This window comes from Scatophagus argus, chromosome 6 (assembly GCF_020382885.2).
Source record: "Scatophagus argus isolate fScaArg1 chromosome 6, fScaArg1.pri, whole genome shotgun sequence".
Lineage (NCBI taxonomy): Eukaryota > Metazoa > Chordata > Actinopteri > Scatophagidae > Scatophagus > Scatophagus argus.
Genome location: NC_058498.1, coordinates 18,138,324 through 18,156,475, shown reverse-complemented (window position 1 = coordinate 18,156,475; position 18,152 = coordinate 18,138,324). Strand labels below are relative to the sequence as shown.

Here is an 18,152-nt window from a genome sequence, read left to right as displayed (position 1 = left end):
CACCAGCCAATAAATATGATTTATTTTACACACAAAAACATAACTTCAACATACATTAATAACTATTTACATAGATGTCAATATTACAGTACTGACATGGCAGCATTTTGTGAACTTTGTGAGTAAAAATGATGCTGTGGCCATTTCTATGATGACTAAGATGCTAAAAAAATACTTCTAATCAAAATATAAAGATGAAATTATGTAAAGAATATGGATTTGTGACCACAGCTGAACCAGCACACCCTGCAAGACACTGTATTCTAGCTATCACTCAAGCTTTGTAAACACTTGACAAACAGGCCTGGAGACTAAGTCCACAGTCTGAAAAGCTCAAAAGCCAGCTAACATCTCCACTGCTGCGTACTGTGCTGTTGTCAATATTCTTGCATAAGCTGATCCAACGAGTTACCCCAGAAGGAAGAAATCCAATGAAAGTCCATGTCAGACTCGTGCTGACACTCTGTCTATAACGAACTCCCCATTACGCCTCGTGAGGTTGAAGCATTTGGAGGATGTCCTCCTCTCTCCGGCGCCATTTGCTGATTGATGTTGATAACACAGATAAGGAGCAGGATGACCACCACCAGGTCATCCAGGAGCCCCAGCAGTCCACAGAGGGAGGGGTCTGTTTCCAAGGGATTTTCTGATGAGGAGGTGGGCTCTAGAGGAGGGGAAGAGATGGACACCATGGTCCCCACACAGCACAAGGCCACCCTGAAGAAAAACAGCCACACGAGTCCTCCCATGTTACCCAGGCCTCGCACCATTAGCTGCAGGAGAAGGGGCGCATCACACAGGTAGTCTGTAACCTGGAAGGGTCAGTGTGCAGAAGAGAAGACAGATCAGAGATTCATTTTATTTCAAAGGAAAAGAAAAGCTCAAGGTATGGCAACTGGGTGTGTCAGTGCGACACGTGTTAACCAGACACCTCCACTGTGTGACAGTGTCTGTAGGACAATAAACCCTCGAGGTTGCATAAGTGGTATTCCCATTACTAAACCTATTATCAGAGGGAACAGTGGAGGAATTCTCATCTTTCCCACAAGCTAATCTGATGTTACATTAAAGGTGTTACGGGAAACTTGCACCACCTGATATTTTCACACAACCAGACACAGGAAAAGAATGGAGAACAGAGAAAACTACCGCAGATGGGACAGTTTCTAACAAGAGACGACCTTCAGTTAAAGAATGTGTGTGGTGTGCCGTTTGACGGTTCAGATGGAGTATACTGACCCTCCGAGGGGCTCCGGAGTAACGTTTGTTGTAGTCTGTGATTTCCCCGAGAACTTCCTTAGACTGAAGGTCTGATCGGCTCTCGTTAAATAGATTACACAGCACACTGACCTGGAAGATCAGAAACATTTTTTTATTTCTATGTTCACACTCCTTCTGAACCGACTGTTTAGACGGTGCTTTCATCAGGTCATGCACACTGTACCTTCTCTCTGCAGAGAGGGCAGCTGATGGCATCCAACCAGGGCCCATGTCTCCAGTAGGCGATCAGACAGGGAGCTGCAGAATCAAAACACATAAATCAAGACATTTTCGTCAAACATTCAACAACATCTCTGCTATGACGAAACCCAAAGACGCATGACAAGCACATGATGACGTATTTTGTCCCTGTTAATCATGACAGAAATGTTGTCAGTGGCGGAGGGTGAAACTCAGGTAAGTGTGTCAGCACAGCATCCATAGTTAAGGCAAAGGTGAAAGCTGGCGTGTGCTGGAACAGAGATCTCTTTCTGACCTGGGTCAGATGATAGCAAGGTTTAACAGGTGCTCATCTGTGCCATAATTATGTTCGCTTTGGTGTCATTCTGTTTAACTGGAGGGAAAATAAGAGGCGTCTTCTCTTGTTAACACTTCTGTAACTTGGTGAACACACTAATGTGTAATGGTCTTCTTCACTCACTGAGCTCTCCTCCTTTGTCCTTTAGTTTTTATGATCCTAATTGCTGGAGCAGTCTTGAGGCATGTTCTGACTCTCACAACTGTAAAATGTTATTTTTCTGACATTTTTCAATAATGATTGCTTCATCTCAGAAAAATCTATTATTTTGAGCACTTTGTTTGTGTGACTGAGCAGCAAGCGGCAGTAAAATACATTTCTTTCTCTTTTTATTTAATCCAAAAAATATTTCCTGTTTCCTCCATGCCTGTAAACGTGCTTACTATTTGGGTGTGACGTGCAGTTGTCCAACTTCTTTGAAAGAAGCACAACTTTGAGTCATACTATCATGTGACACTACAAAGTCTGCAGCCGAAGTGGTGACCTTGAGTCAAATGATTCAAGGCTAATAAAAACCTTCGTGGGTAATGCCACAGTCAAGAGTAGGGTTACGTGTTTGTTACATGTTTAGCCATCTAATACTTTGCTAGATGGTAGCTGAACAGCAAGACTGGACCATCAAGTTTTTCCAGCTCAATATAACGTGATGATATAAAGGTGCCTCTGCGAATATGAACCTTCTGAATTAATGAATGACAGTGAATGAAATTAATCCAGTCTCGTGTATGATGGACAGAAATGTGCCAATGAAGTCAGATGAAGGATCAGTTTGTGTGTCTGAGTGTGTGTCCGTTGTCTCTCCTACCACAGAACAAATGTCCACAGTTGGTCTGGACTGGGAAGCTCGCCGTCTGAAGGCAGACAGGACAATGCCAGTCTCGACTCATGGAAGCACATGATTGTGTAGGTTCCTGAAAAGATGAGAAGACAAGAGAGACAACCTTTAAGAGGTGGGAAGTGAAAAACAGCAAGAAAGAAAACTGGGGGAAAAGAAGGAGGAAGAAGAAAATATGAAGCAGAGAAACAGCATTCACAAATTCAAACAAAAGCTTAATGAACCCTCATAACATACATTATAACAGATACACAACATGTTCAGGGACTTTTGATTAGGTCTTGGATTATACATATAAACAGTGAGATTATTATCATTTGTTTGGCAGCCACTCTCTCCACCACACCGTGACCCTAATAAAAGCAATAATAATCATCACCACACCTGAGTGCCCTACAGTAAAGATATTGTTTACTGCCTTTGTACTTGTCCTGTGCTCAGTGTCTGTTGAAAATTTAGGAAATAAGATTTAGGAAATATCAACAAGTCAGGACTGAAGACAATATCACAACTTCAGATTCAGGTCTGCACTGACAGTGAATGAAAATCTCACCTTGTGGCAGCTTGTATACATTGATGCTGAATGCACAGGTGTGTACGCCGGAGATCTGGATGACCCAAGGTGACCGTGACCATCAGAGGGAAGACGGTCCGGCCTGCAATGTTACACAACATGGCCATAAGTACAGCATATCTGCTAGTGACAAGATACTGACACAAAACTGGTGATTTGTCTTTTGTGTTTGTGGATGACAGATGTTGATGCTCTGACGACAACCGTCAGACAGATTAGCTGCATCCACAAGGACTTCCAGATGGGTAGTTAACACTAAGAAATAATGCAAATAGTAAAATAAAAGCAGGGTTTTATTTTCAAATTACATTTGTAGTGATTACAGTGATCATCTTGGCTGGAATTTCTCTCTAAACTTCAAACCTAGATTATCGTTTCTCAGTACTGTTAAAGCACAGAAACCTACTTGGAACCTATCAATACTGCCAAACATAATAAAATGAGACTCACCTGGACTGGGAGCTGTGGTAGGGGTGCATAACTGAGCTAGAAACAGCAGTTGACAGGTAGTCACTAACTCCTAGGAGGAAGTTAAGTGCTGCCTGACAGCATCACTGTTCAAAATAAATCGGAGCTGTGTGTTAATGATCAACTACACCCTCCAGTATCAGCTGATGTCTCAGTCTCCTTAAATGGAAAAGAAGTGCAGTCAGATCAATGGAGCAGCGGTTTTTACACAGTTCTGCTACTCAAAAAGAAAGACAGAAAGAAAACATGTTTTGAAACATGGAAACAAGCTGCAATCCACTTTTGGAGTAAAAGTATTCAGATCATTATATTTTTAAAGTCTGGCCTATTTAGGTCACATGATTTTTCACCAGATCAAAGACAGAAAAGATCCCTCCCACGCTATGTTTAAGTAGGCTGGATCTGCCCTAGCCAATCATTCACCCAAAGTTTACTCTGCCGACAGTCCTGCTTCACATAATTCCACTTTTACCATTGAGTCTTGGTTGCGAAATGCATGTGAGCGTCACTGACAGTAACACTATGAGTTGTGAAGCTGCACCTCAGCTGAAGATAATGAACAAAACAACAAAATGCTGGCCTGAATTAAAGGATTTCTCAACTATCATTCTCATAGTATACCATTCTTTTAAAAAATATATAAGTTAAAGTATTGGACAAATGCACCTCTCTCTTTTACATTTCTACCCACAGCCTGTGTATCTGGCAGTGAGTAAAGATGTAGTAATCTGCACATAGATCTTCATGGCAGCCACTGCAGAAATATCCTGGCAAATATTTACACTGGCCCTTCATCTCAGATAGGAGCTGAAGAGTAGGAACTAAAAAGAAGGTTCAGGTCATCTAAAAATAGCAGCCATCAGTCAGTGAGGGTCAGGGTCTCCGAGCGGCAGAGATCGGGAGATAAAATAGAAGTTTCTCACCCACTGACAGTTAAACACAGGATAGAGGACGCTCCTGCAGGCCACAGGAGTAAAGTCCAATCTCAGGTCACACACACTGATTTCACTATGCTCAGAGATCACGTAGTTGCCTGATGTAAGAATGCCCTGTCTTAAGTTCAACCTAACTTAAATAAAATATGTAATAAAGGTGCATATTCATGTGACAGATCTGATTTCTGTTTGTAATTTTCTATGCTGTTGCTCTCAAATCAGATGACACGTATGACAGCCGTTATCTTTGATAAGCGGTCACTATTAGCAATATGCTGTAGCCTCTGAATTCCAAGCACTCAAACACGTGAGCTATATAAAAAGATAACGTGAGGAGGTTTATTGTATTTACGAGAAATGATTTACCACCGTGCACTGAGAGCAGGTTGGCTGCAGAAAAAGAATTTTTATTTCTCATTAAAAGTCTGAAAAAAGTTGTCAAAAATTTTATTTGTAGTTGATTTACAGCTCCACGTAATACGTGAAAAAGTGGCCATACAGCGGTTCACTAATGGTGAGATTACAAAGCCTTTTGCAGTAGGTCACATAATCAAATATGAAACAAACTAAGGTTGAGCAACCACCTGTGCTGTTGGCAGACAAGATGAGGCAAAACAAAGAAAAACATCCTGAAATAATTCTTATTCTTTACAAAACTCAATTTAAAGTGCCCATAACAAGTATTCACCCCCTTGGAAGCATGGTCAGTATAATTTGGCTAATGTCACACTAACAGTTTTCTGCAAAGTAATGTCAAATCATTAAAAATATAAAACATTTTTTGTGTCCATCCCCTTATACTTTTTAATAACCCTTTTTCAGTTTTTTTTTCATGGTGACATTGTAGTCAGGAATACTGATTAACCAATGACTGAACTCTCAGACTGTCCGAGGCTACCATATATGTAAAGCTCTTATAATCCATGATGTTTTCATACAGTACAATATGCTAACTTTATTAACTGATTGTGGCATGACAACATCACTGTCCACTCGTAAGTCTTTAGTTGTTCGTACAGCATTCACAGATGAGTTGAGTATTATAACATACCAAAATAGCCTTTTACATAAATTATTAGTTACTTAAAGGCGGTTGTATTGATTTTTTTCAACGAGGGATATCAATAATGAGAAAGATTTTGATGTTTTGAAATGTTTTGATTGTCTCCAGATAAAGGGGGCGTATGTAGATCGCAGATTGGCTACACGGGGATTTAACATCCATCAATCTTCGGAGATCTCCACGCTGATTGGATTCGGCTTGTACCCTTCACCTCAACCCGAGCAGTAACCGTCAAAAGAAACTGCGCCATTCGCGTACATCTTACGCTATTTTTAAGGCGGAACGGCAATCAAGGGTTTTTACACTACGTATTTATTGTTAGAGATTTACCTCTTGGCAGCAGGTGAGGTCAAATGCAGAGGAAAAGAGCGGAAGAGCCTTGCTGACAGGTGGAAAATATTTAGTTTTGGGCTGAAAAGGAGCAAATGGACGAGGATAAAACGGCACTGACAGACAGCCTCATTATATGGGTGAGTTTTCAGCCAGCTTAATGTTATTTGAATGTGTCGCATCGTAAAAGGAAACCATGGAAGCGTTTTGGCGTACCTGTTTGTAGGTGGTGGGGTGGGGGTGTCAGCGAAAACAGTTTGTCAGCGCAGAGAAAATGACGAAAAAATATGAACGAGAGCAGACGGTCGCCAGCGACTGTTTGTAGGCTACATCGTATTTACGGAGATTAGCTTCAGTTGCAGCTGTCAGTCATTTCACAGTCAGTCGTGCGGGTACGACATGTAGCGAGATGAGGAGCACCGAGCTGGCCGTCTGTTAGACAGTCTATGGCGGGTACTGCAGGCTAAAATAATTCAAAATTAACATGAGTGCTACAGCCTCCTTCAGTTTGAGCTATCCTCGCCATATTTAGCGCGTTAATCCCGTTAACTAGGAGATATTTGCGGAATGTCGCTCTTTGGAGCTGTTGTTACCATTATGTAACTGATTAAATGTAACGTTAGTTAACTAATTAGCAACGGTTAAGTTCATTCATTTACCTGAGACATAACAGCTAGCTAGCTAGCGTTGTTGCACCTGTTCTTCTTCATGGGTGTGAATATACGTTTTGCTGGCTATGTGTGATTAGTGACATTGCTAGCCACATCTCTTGTCAGTCAGGTTCATCTGACAACAGCATCACTAAGTGAGATGCTGCGTGAAGTTTCTTGCCCCCAAAAAACCGCAGTGAAAGAAAAGTGCAAATTTAAAGTGAACAGTGGTGGAAGTAGTATTTAAAAGTAGTAATATGACAGTGTAAAAATATTCCGTTACAAAGAAAGGTCCTGCATTTACAAACTTACATGAGTAAAAGTCATAAATGTCAGCATCCAGACATACTTGTTACTACTACTACTACTACTACTACTTACATACTGCAAAATGGCACATTTCAGAATAATATATGATGATAGTGCTGCATTCATGTAAAGCAGTGCATCATTGTTGCAGCCGGTAAATGTCAGACCAATTTAAGCCACTGGTATATGAATGTACTAGTGTAGAAGCAAAAAGTGGTACGAAGTGGAATTACCTTCAAACCAGTAGCTGTTCGGTAGGTTTGGTAATCACTATAAACAGTAGGTTGTGCACAGGACACAGTTGGACAGCTCTTGTGGGGAGGAGAAGGATGTTGGCTCAGGAGAATTCACGGTATACCATTGCTGCTTCTTGAATTATTCACATCCTCTCTTAAATCGAGCAGGAAAACCTAGCTGTGGCTGTTGTGGTGTCTTTGTCACTACTATCTGCAGTCCGACCTGTTACCCTACTGTCCGTCTATCAGTGTGTCTCTGTCCTCTCCCCTTGTTTTTGTCTTCTCTCATAGCAACGTGGATGAAGGTGCAACATCAAAGCACATCTGCAGTGTTGTGGAGAAGCTCTTTAGTAACAGCTTGGTTAATGCAGTGTGTGTGTGTGTGTCTGCATGTCACCACCTCCCTAATGCGCATTTTATTCCCCTTCTCTCTCTTTGGTGATTATGATGCTGTGCTTTCTGCCTCTCAGCTGCAGACCTTCAACACTCCTGCACCCTGCAGAACAGTGGGGGAGCTGACCACTGGAGCGGCAATATCACAAGCACTGCATCAAATGTGAGAGAGAGCACTGCTGAGTTTAATGGCTACTTTTTACACTTAAACACAAAAATCAATTGAATGGTGTATCATCATCCAAGAGATTTTTGTTATATATTTAATATTAAATAGAACAGTTTGACCTTGAATTGCACAAATTTAATCAAATCTTGTGAAGATTACTTGTTGTTCCTCTCTGTGTGTGCTGTAGAGACCCGACTTGGTTCACTGATGGATGGCTTGCTCGTATCAAAACAGATGTTGAGGATAACTGGAGACTAAAGGTATGGAGCGGTGCTGTCTTCCTTGTTCCCTATCCGTCCTCTCTGACTTTTCTTCTTGTATTTTTACTGAACCCCCACGTCCTCTGTTTGCTTCAACCCTGCCAACCTGTCCTTCACGGTGACCTCCTACCTGCCCCTGTGAAGCTGCTCCTGCCTTAGCCTGCACCCTGACCCTTCTCTGGGTTCTTCTCTCGTGAAATGTGTACATGTATGTTTGTCCAGATATGCCAGGTGTTTTCTAAAAAAAGAAAATGGATACCATTCTCTTTCCCTCTGTTTGTCTGTGACTGTTTTCCTGTTGTTTTTTCCTCCCCAGTAAACTTTTGTCACAGAAGCCTGTTTGACATGTCACAGCAGGGAAAGCACAGGTGTAAATAATACGTTTAATGGTGGTTAAAAATCTATTTAACTGCATCAGTTTAAGGGTCCTGCTGCTGCATATGACACTTGATGATGTGTATTGATGATATTGCCTTTTTATATTATGACAGGTCCATATGTCTGCTGTGAAAAAGGCTTATAGTCACTTGTACATATGTGACATTTTTTATTTCATGAACACCATGTGTGAAGAGAATCTCTCTTAGTTAGGTCTCTTGGTCCTCACTATACTACATAATACTATAAACTAAGTTCACAACATTTAATAAACTTGTGTGTTCATAGATGAACAACCTGAAGAAGATCCTTCAGATGGTGGTTGATTATTATAATGAGGTAGGCTATAGCCACTTACACACTACTATCCTTGTGTTTGCACAGTTGTGAGTGAATGTACCTGCTGAGGATTGGACCCTTCGGGTTCATTTGATTCTTGTGGGATTTGTAGTGTCCACGGTTACACGATGCAAAGCCCCAGGAGCCTGGTACACAATACCACAAAGTACTGAAGCTGAGGAATTTTATATACGTTTTGCTAGATCAACACATGCTTGAAATATTGTATTCATCAATCCTCTTAGCTGTAGCAAAACTTTACCAACACGGATATTAACAGGTTGAGCTTTCAAAATCAGTGCAGTTTCACTCTTCATATCTTTGTATCTGCGCCATCAGGTCTTAGCACAGGAAATCTCAGGCTTCCCCTTGCCAGATCTGGCCCGGGCTGCAGAGCATTCAGACCCTGTGGAGCTGGGAAGGCTACTGCAGCTCATATTGGGCTGTGCTGTTAAATGTGAGCGTAAACAAGGTATGGCTGGTGCTATGTTACACCCACATATTAGACACAAGAAGATACTCTGTCTGCAGTACATGTTCTGCACAGAGTTGATAGAAAGTCAGTTGTTTCATCAAAATCCAGTTAGGTTAAGCTGAACAATGTTAAATTATTGCCCTGTCAGGCGACTGACAAAAGCAGAGTGCACTGGCCCACAGTGTTACATTTGAAAGTGGGACACAAATGCTGAAAAATAATGAACGATTCAGTTGATTCGTGTCGATGGATTTCTTTCATTTCTCTTACCAGAATACATTCAGATCATCATGACCTTGGAGGAGTCTGTGCAGCATGTTGTCATGACAGCCATCCAGGAGGTCAGTCCATCCTAATAGCGAGTGTCTCCCTCACACAGATTAGACATATTAAAAATATCCAGAAAAGCCTGGTTTAGTTTTGTGCCTTTTTGTGTAACTTAGCTTCTCTCAAAGTGTCTCAGAGTCATTTCAGCGGCAGCAGCAGTTGATGAGGGAGGTTAGAGGGTATGTTTCTATTGGGGGAAAATAGGTTGAGGCTTTTTCAGCAATTATTATGTGTCTGTGTTATCCATTGATGTTTTTTTCTCCTCAGCTCATGAGTAAAGAGACTATGGCCCCGTTTGGAGCAGAACTGTCGGGAGACTTGGAACAGCAGGTCAGTATTATACTACAGAGAAAGTACTTCTATCCCAACAGGGAGAACTTTTTATTTTAACAAAGTCGGTACTTCTTGCTTTGAAATTCTAACAACAACAATAACAAGGTGATTTTTCAGATACAGTCGTAATGTTCACTTTGTGTTAAAATAATTCACAATTTATTGTGGTTACATTGTGAAACACTCAGTGGAACAAAATCCATCAAGTGTGCATAGCATTTTAACACTAATGTAATGATTATTCTCGTTTGCTGTTAGTGTTTTCTGTTTCGCATTTGCTTTATAAATCATCATATTGAAAGATATGTTGTTTTGTCTGAAAAGCAGCCAAAAAGTCTAACAACGTTTGATTTGTTATGATACAAAATGGAGAAAACCCAGTTAGCAGTTTCTTGCAAAATGATAATCAAAACCGTGACTGTATTATGTCATCTTTTCAGCTTTAATGTACTGTACAAATTACATAAGTGACCAGTCACCATTTCAGAGGAGTCACTCCGACCTGGAGTAGCTCGTCACTGAGGCGTTTATTCTTGGGGATCTGTTTGTGGAGTCACATGATGGCTGTATAGAGAATCCTAGAGCTCAAATGTTTACTCACTGAGTAAACTGAGTTCAGTGTAGCAAGCCTAACATTGGGTAAAAATTGAAAATGGCCATCCGTGAAGAGGAGGTGACTGTTAAAGAACAGGCCTTCTGTTCAGAATTTGGCGGTAGAACCAGATTAAAGGTTATGTGAACGTGCAATATGTGTTTTTAAATGATGTTCTCTCATATGTCCAGCTGAAAAAAGCCCTAGAGGACCTCTCTGAACTTCTGACAGAGAAAGAAACGTTAGCCCAACGCTGTCAAGAGCTGGACATACAGGTGATGACAGAGCCTATGCACATACATAAGAGTATTTCTACAGAAAAACATACATTATTATGATTCATTTACAGCTGTCTGGTCTCTGTCCATTAAGCTGAAATTCAGATCTCCATGTCTACACGCACACACGCCTGTGGTGCAGTATAAACAGGAGCTGTGTCAGTCGCTGTAACGCTTGGGTCTATTGTCTAGAGTTGCTGTGGCAGAAAGACTGCGGGCTCACAGTCTGGGCTCTGTTGGGTCCACTGTGGTAACCAGCCTGTGCTCTGCCACTGCACTCCTGAGCCCTGCCCAGGCTAAGTTTAGCACAAAATCACTGATAACCTGTTCAACTGGATTCTCGACAGATTTGATTTGTTCTGTCACCAGTCTCTTGCTCATCTCTCGCCGCAGCGAGGTAAGTCCAACATGGCTGACCGTTCGGCGAAACTAAACCCATCTAAACCAGCTGCTCAAATGTTTACTCTAACTCGGCTAACAGATGGCTCAATCAGGATGCTGTTTGTATTATTCCAGTCACTGGGAGCATCTGCCTGTTATAATAACCGTTTTGTGGCCTCCTTCTGGTCAAAATAACATGGCGTTGTCGTGTATGTAAGACTTACAGTATATTTCATAGGAAAAGACAATAGAGTAAGTAAAGTAATTTTTCATGGGCTTTCACTTGAAGTCTTGTGATGATGATGATGACCTTGATGATCTTGTGAACAGAAAATTAGAAAATTCTCATGTTTATTTTTATGATTCCAACCAAACTAAACATGAAAGCAAGGAAATTTGTTCCAGAGGTTATTATTATTTACTTATTATATATATGTCCATGTTATGACTGTGGAACATTTGTAATAAATTTGCCATATTTCAGGTCGTTTTTATCTAGTTTGTACACATGGTTGTATGCAGGACCTTTACAACAAGTTAATCACAGACTAGCAGTCTAGTGTCTGGTGGTAAAAAGTACACATGGTGGAAAAGATGAGTGGGAAGTAAAGCTAACTAACCGTGTAACATGTTTGCTTGAAGTGCACTTTGTGTGTGTCCTGCTTCCAGCATGGATTAACTGCACTGTTTGCTTTAACAGTTGGGACAGGAAGAGAGTTATCTGTAATGTAAAGGGAGTGCCTTGATGCTCAGATGTGACTTTGCTGCTTTGCATGAAATAATCGACCAAAGAGAGACGTAACATCACACATTCTTTTTGCTGACATGACAGCATACACACTGACCAGCCAGAACATCAAAACCACTGACTGGTGAAGTGAATAACATTAATCAGCTGTTTACAATGCAGTGTTGTGCAGGGAAACCTTTGGTTCTGGCAATCATGCCTCCAACTTGGAGGCCCCACACAGGGGGAGGGGGTGCATCTGGTCTACAGTGTATAGTGGTGTGTGTCAAAGAACATCCACTTGATTGCCAGAACACTGCAAGGTTTCACCACAGAACATTGAATTGTAAACAGATAATTAATGTTACTCAATTCACCTGTCAGCGGTTTTAATGTTGTGGCTCATTGGTATGTGTGTGTTATTTGGATTTGTATATGTCGTCCACCTTCACAGATAACTGAAACACTTGCAAGAGTGGGTCTAAACCTTATTGTACCCGGACAGGTGGCTCTTCTTCAAGAGGAACGGAACAGCTTGTTGGCTGAGAATGACGTCCTAACAGACCGAGCTAGTCAGCTGGACACGTTCGACGACCCAAGCACACCCTCAGGGAGAAAACACAGCCTGTTGCAGCAACAGTTAGAGGCACTGCAGGAGGAGAACTTCAGGTGCATCTCTTTAAAATGTGCTGCAGCATCCCCACTATGCTTGTATAGGTCTTAACCATCATGCATATTTGCATCTTTTAGGCTGGAGGCCGCTAAGGATGACTACCGGATCCACTGTGAAGAATTGGAGAAGCAGCTGATTGAGGTTCAGCACCGCAATGACGAGCTCACCAGCCTGGCAGAAGAATCTCGAGCTCTCAAAGATGAACTGGATGTTTTGAGGTTTGTGTCCACGTGGGGAGACTCACAGCAACAGGCTGATCGGGTCTGGTGAAGTTTTTTCTTTTATTTAGAGTGCAGAGACCAAAAATAAACCAAGTGGTATACTGTATAGAAAGTTTCTTTGTTCAAGAATCAGCGTACATACAAACACACAGGGCCAGTAAGGTGGAGAGGGAAGGCCAGCCCCTTTTGCTAATCAGTAAAATTAGCTGATGTCAGATGGCTCTGTACTTGCTTTGTTTGACTTCTTCCATGAGTACAAACAAAGTAAGGCAGGAAAACAACATCAACACAAAATATAACATTCCAACATGAGGTAAAATAATTATGAATAACAACAAGTTAATCACTTGTTCAACAGTTATGCAGTAGATTTTCACCTGTGCAAGTGCAGAACCCAAAGGTTAGAAACTCCTTCCTCCTGACGCAGTTCAGCGTCACAGCTGTTCACTGAAACTTCTGTCCTGTTATACTCTCAAACTTTAGGAACTGCTCAGATCGGGTGGTGATGCTGGAGGCGTCAGTGGAAACATACAAACGTAAACTGGAGAATCTGGGCGACCTGAAGAGGCAGATGAAGCTGCTGGAGGAGAATAACATGACCTACATGCACAACACTGTTAGCTTGGAGGAAGAGCTGCGCAAGGCCAACGCTGCCCGTGCACAGCTGGAAACATACAAGAGACAGGTGACTGATATGTGAAGCATGTTTGGAAATTTGAAAGGAAAGCTCCACCCTAAAATAAATCTCATGTAATTCTATTTAATGACATTTCATTAGAAAACGTTTGTTATTGCCACATTGTTTCGTTTGTTTACTTGTCAATCAGGTCCAGGAGCTACACAGGAAGTTGACTGAGGAGACAAGGCGAGCAGACAACTTGGCCTTTGAGATGAAGAAGTTAGAAGAAAAGCATGAGACTGTGATGAAGGAGAAAGAGGTGTGGCAGCTTTTGCGATGTGTCAGATGGATGTTTTTGGGTTTTTTTTTTCTTTTTACTTTTTACTGTGGTGAACATCCCTCACTAACTTTCAGAATGTTTATAATCTCTAACCCTCTACTAGAGGATCATCATGGAGAGAGACTCTCTGAAGGAGATAAACGAGGAGCTGAGATGCACGCAGGCCCAACAGCACCAGCTTTCCCAAGCAGGTACCACACTGGATAGTCATCTGACAGTAATAACCCTGCTTAGCCACTTGTCATTTCATTATTCTGAAGTGCACATATGCTTTTTTTTTCATGTAGGGATGCTTCCCTCTGGCAGCCCCAGCCATGATAACCTGGCAGCTGAACTGATGCCCATTGAGTACAGGTGATAAGCACTGCATCTGACTGTGTGGCCTTCATTTACTTTCTCTGTGGTTTGTGTGTGTGAACGCTGACTTTGTATGTGTGACTGTTCAGAGAAAAGTTCATGAGGCTGCAGCATGAGAACAAGATGCTGAGAGTACAGCAGGAGGAAAGTGAAAGGGAGAAAATCGCTGCACTGCAGGCCCAGCTGGAGGAAGCACACAAGACACGCAGCGAACTGGACACTGAGAACAGGTTAACAGAGCTCATCTCTTTTTGTAAGTCAGCTACAGATCAGTATGATGAGGCTTCTTTCTTTCCCTAGTCATCGACTGACCTGCTCTATTGTATTAAATTTCTTTTTTGAATGCATTTTTCTCTACCCTCTTCATCGTGATCAATCTGCAGACTGAGTCGAGAGCGGATCAGTGAGCTGCAGCAGCAGATCGAGGACCTCCAGAAGGCTCTGCAGAGTCAGGCGACCAAACCTGATGATGTGAGTGTGCCAGAAGCACTGCCACCAAATGCAGAGAAAATGTTCCACACAGTTAATCTTATTAGGTTGTTCAGACTTTGTGCCAACGTGGCATTACACTAGGAAATCACATAAGTTTTGCTTTCAGTCAAAATGTTAAGCAGATTTAGAACATTTTTTTAAAAAAATTGTTTGTTTTGCAATTGCGACCTTTTGCACTACATTTGTAGAAACTTTAAAATTTCATCTTTATTTTTTCTCAGTCAAACCTGAAGCGGAAACTTGATGCGCACATGTAAGTGTGAATTGCGGGTCAGGTTGTGTGATGTAAAATCAATGTAAATGTTTTCCGGTAGAGAAAGGTGAAGAATGAGCATTTGTGTCCTCAGGGTTCAGCTGAACGAGGCCCAGGATGAAATCATGAAGAAGAAAGAGCTGCTGGAGGACCTTCAGCCAGATAACACTCAGACTTGTAAGTTTCATGTTTTCAGTTAATTTGCTTTTACCAATACTGTGCCACTTCATAACCAGGAGTGGAAAATGTAACAGCACAATACTGCATCAAACACTGCATCATTACAAACAGCACAATCTGACTGAAGTGAAACCTCATTTCTGCCTTGCTTCGAAGCCTTGAAGCTGGATGAGCTGATGGCCGCTCTGAAGAAAAAGGATGATGACATGAGGGCCATGGAAGAGAGGTACAAAATGTACCTGGAGAAAGCTCGCAATGTGAGTGAGAAAATGATAATTTCTCATTTTTATTTTTGTTATTCTATTCTGCTTTATAAAACAGGCGGTTTAGTCAAGTGATCTGACCTGACTTGTATTCAGAACTGTTCTTTCTTTTCTTTGCTCCTGTAGGTTATCCGAGCACTGGATCCTAAGCTAAATCCAGCCACTGCTGAGATCCAGGCTTTGAGGAACCAGTTAGCAGATCGGGACAAGCAAATCCTCAACCTCGAGGTAATTCTGCCTTTTAACTCATTCACAGTCTTTGAGTGTTTCTGATATGAACATGCATTTTTATTTTATTTTTAAAGAACTGGTTTTCAAACCTAACTCGTGTTGGGTCAATGTTCCTCTGTAGCGTCAATGTGAGCAGGCCAGACTGAGAGAGTATGAGGAGAAGCTGATTGTTACAGCCTGGTATAACAAGGTAAAGTGAAATTATTATGTGATTTTTCAGCCTACCTTTTATGACATCCTGTTGCCCTATGTGCACTGTCAATCTGTCTTTCTTTGTCCTCAGAGTCTGAACTTTCAAAAGTTGGCGATTGAATCACGTCTTGGTGGCTGCACCTCCTCCATGGTGTCACCTGCCAAGTCCTTCTTGTCCCAGCAGCGGCAAGTCTCGAACGCCCCGCGCAGAGCGCTTTCCGTCAGCGTACCTGCCACTACCTCCAAGACCTAGACCTTGTCATAGAGCCAAATGTCTCACCTTTATTCAGAAATACCCTTCCTCACTCCCTCCAGTCAGTGAGCACTCAAGTGACCTTAAACACATCTGATCTCAGTGCTTTGCGGGGAGGGATCATGAATGAGCTGACTGGGATCAGCGAATACTTCTTTATCAATCACACCCCTCTACGTCACCCACCTGAGGTTATAGCATACGGTCAGGTAATACACTGGCTACAGGCTCAGCTTTGCATAGAACATGAGCCCACACCTCGCACATCTCACCAGCTAAAGTGGTGCACCCTGCCCCAACCTTAGACCTAGAGCATATTTCTCATTCACCCTGTTTGCTTTACCAACTGCATACTCTGCTGAATACTTACTATAATCATTTCAGCCTTCACTTTCTGATATTCTGTTATGCTATGTACCTAATCAGGACTGAGTGAAACGTGAATGAATGCATAATTATTTTATTAAGAATTGTAGTTTGTTCTATATATGAATGTGATTTTAGAAAGGCTTACTAGAATGCTGACACCAACTAAATGTAACTTCAGGTGATTGTTGATATGAAAAACTGTACACTATGCAGTTAAGAGGGGTACTAATCTCTTTAAGAAAATGATTGCTATATTTGGTGCTGGCCACCAACTGCTTTTAAGTATGGAGCGTCAGTCATTTACAATGTTTTGTTTGGGTTTTTTTTTTAACTAAACCGGAACAAGCCCATATGTATGTCAAGCTGTGAAAATCCTCTAAATGATATTAAGTAAAATCAATCTCTGAGGTGCTGCACCAACAAATCATACATAAATGATCCAGGACTAGTGTATTTATCATGTATTTTCTATACTCTGTAAGTGTGATTTGACTTCGTGACTGGCAGCATGTTCTAAATGGGAACTGGCAGGACTTTCTATTTACTGAAGATCTTGAAACTTATGTAATAGTGAGTAATCAAGTCTACAATCTATTAAGTTTACAGCCGTAACGTAAACATGATTTTAACACCAGCTTCTGACCCAAACGGCAGAACCAGGTTAAGCTTTTTTACAGTATCTGCAAATTGTAACTTGAGAATTTAAATTACTGTTGTCAATATTGTATTTAATTGCAGACTCATTTCAGACTGCTTTAGTGTCGGTGGGAGTTCAGAGTGAAGAGCTGTAGAAAAGCAGCCGTTTGCTTTAATATTATGGGTTGTTAGCTGTACAGCCTTATGGAGTCTTAAGTTAAACTGCACTAGTTTCACAACAGGAAATGGCTTGACTAACTACTTTTTATGTTTGCAGAAACACTCAAGAGGCAATTTGTTATGGTTTTGCCATCTGTGATTGGTAGATGTATGTCAAAGCGCTTTTATTTTTCTTTGCAGTGGATGATTCTTGTGGTTTGCTGATTTAATAGCTGTGTCATTTATATGAAAACAAGAAGTGCGATCAAACGTAGCACAGCACAGACTAAGTGTGTAGTGTTATAATCTTTGTGTATACATGAAGAGAAGTGATGAAGGCATTAGGAATTTTTAGGGATTTAAGGAGGTAAACATTTTAAATTCTGGTTTTCTTGTGAATAAATAAATAAATTCTTTTTCTACAAGTGTGTTACCTCCGTCTCTCAGTTTAGCTACAAAAATGACTGTACACAAATAATTTGACACACAGGAGTTTATTTAGAGGTGATCCCATGTCATCAGCACCTTCACATATGACAAGAAAGCAGTGGTTTACAAATCGACTCCATGAGAATAGATTCAAGCATACATACTGTAGGTGACTTAACAGACAAAAGGGAAGATAAAATCTAAATAAAAAAAAATTTATAGTGGCAATAGTCAACCTGAAATCATATATATCCTATACAACAGGCTGTTTCTGCTTGCTGGTCACACAACAGTGTCAGGACTGTTACAGCTTGAGTGCTACGTGTAAGGACTCATGCTATTAACTCTACAGTTGATTGTTGAGGTGTTTATAAAAGAGTATAGGTATCCATAATGTATTATAAGGCCCATAAGTCAATCTCCAGTTTATAACTTGTCAAAAGCATCCGTAAAATATTTGAGATTATGATTTATTATGGGTCACATGTAAAATGTTTTGACTGTTGACATAGTGCATCAGAAAGCATTGTGTGCTTATGAATGCAGTTAAAAAAGCATTATGAATGCACTCATAATATGTTATTGATGTGGTCTCTGCAGAAGGCGTTACCACGTCTTTAATATTTTTTAAAACT

At 41.2% G+C, this 18,152-nt stretch overlaps 2 protein-coding genes across 5 annotated transcripts; one reads left to right on the top strand and one right to left on the bottom strand.

Annotated features, from left to right (window-relative positions):
* Positions 1-18: 18 nt before the first annotated feature.
* On the bottom strand, positions 19-6,694 carry si:dkey-183n20.15 (RING-HC_RNF170 domain-containing protein). 4 transcript variants are annotated; one of them, XM_046390580.1, is made up of 7 exons: positions 6,663-6,694; positions 3,658-3,761; positions 3,187-3,289; positions 2,604-2,709; positions 1,445-1,518; positions 1,240-1,350; positions 19-812 (listed from the first exon to the last, which is right to left on the bottom strand). In XM_046390580.1, the coding sequence occupies exons 2-7, from the start codon at positions 3,684-3,686 to the stop codon at positions 468-470; spliced, it is 768 nt and encodes a 255-aa protein (XP_046246536.1). In that variant the 5' UTR covers positions 3,687-3,761; positions 6,663-6,694; the 3' UTR covers positions 19-467. The 4 variants fall into 4 exon arrangements, with proteins under 4 accessions (XP_046246536.1, XP_046246535.1, XP_046246534.1 ...); XM_046390579.1 differs by lacking the exon at positions 6,663-6,694 and adding an exon at positions 6,220-6,572; XM_046390578.1 differs by lacking the exon at positions 6,663-6,694 and adding an exon at positions 6,004-6,084.
* Positions 6,008-17,511, top strand: hook1 (hook microtubule-tethering protein 1). The gene is made up of 22 exons (XM_046390568.1): positions 6,008-6,143; positions 7,669-7,754; positions 7,948-8,020; positions 8,687-8,737; positions 9,077-9,209; positions 9,486-9,553; positions 9,807-9,869; positions 10,656-10,739; positions 12,356-12,519; positions 12,601-12,741; positions 13,228-13,429; positions 13,572-13,682; positions 13,807-13,894; positions 13,991-14,057; positions 14,150-14,290; positions 14,444-14,531; positions 14,774-14,805; positions 14,900-14,982; positions 15,142-15,242; positions 15,375-15,476; positions 15,601-15,669; positions 15,763-17,511. The coding sequence occupies exons 1-22, from the start codon at positions 6,099-6,101 to the stop codon at positions 15,922-15,924; spliced, it is 2,154 nt and encodes a 717-aa protein (XP_046246524.1). The 5' UTR covers positions 6,008-6,098; the 3' UTR covers positions 15,925-17,511.
* The last annotated feature ends 641 nt before the right edge of the window (positions 17,512-18,152 follow it).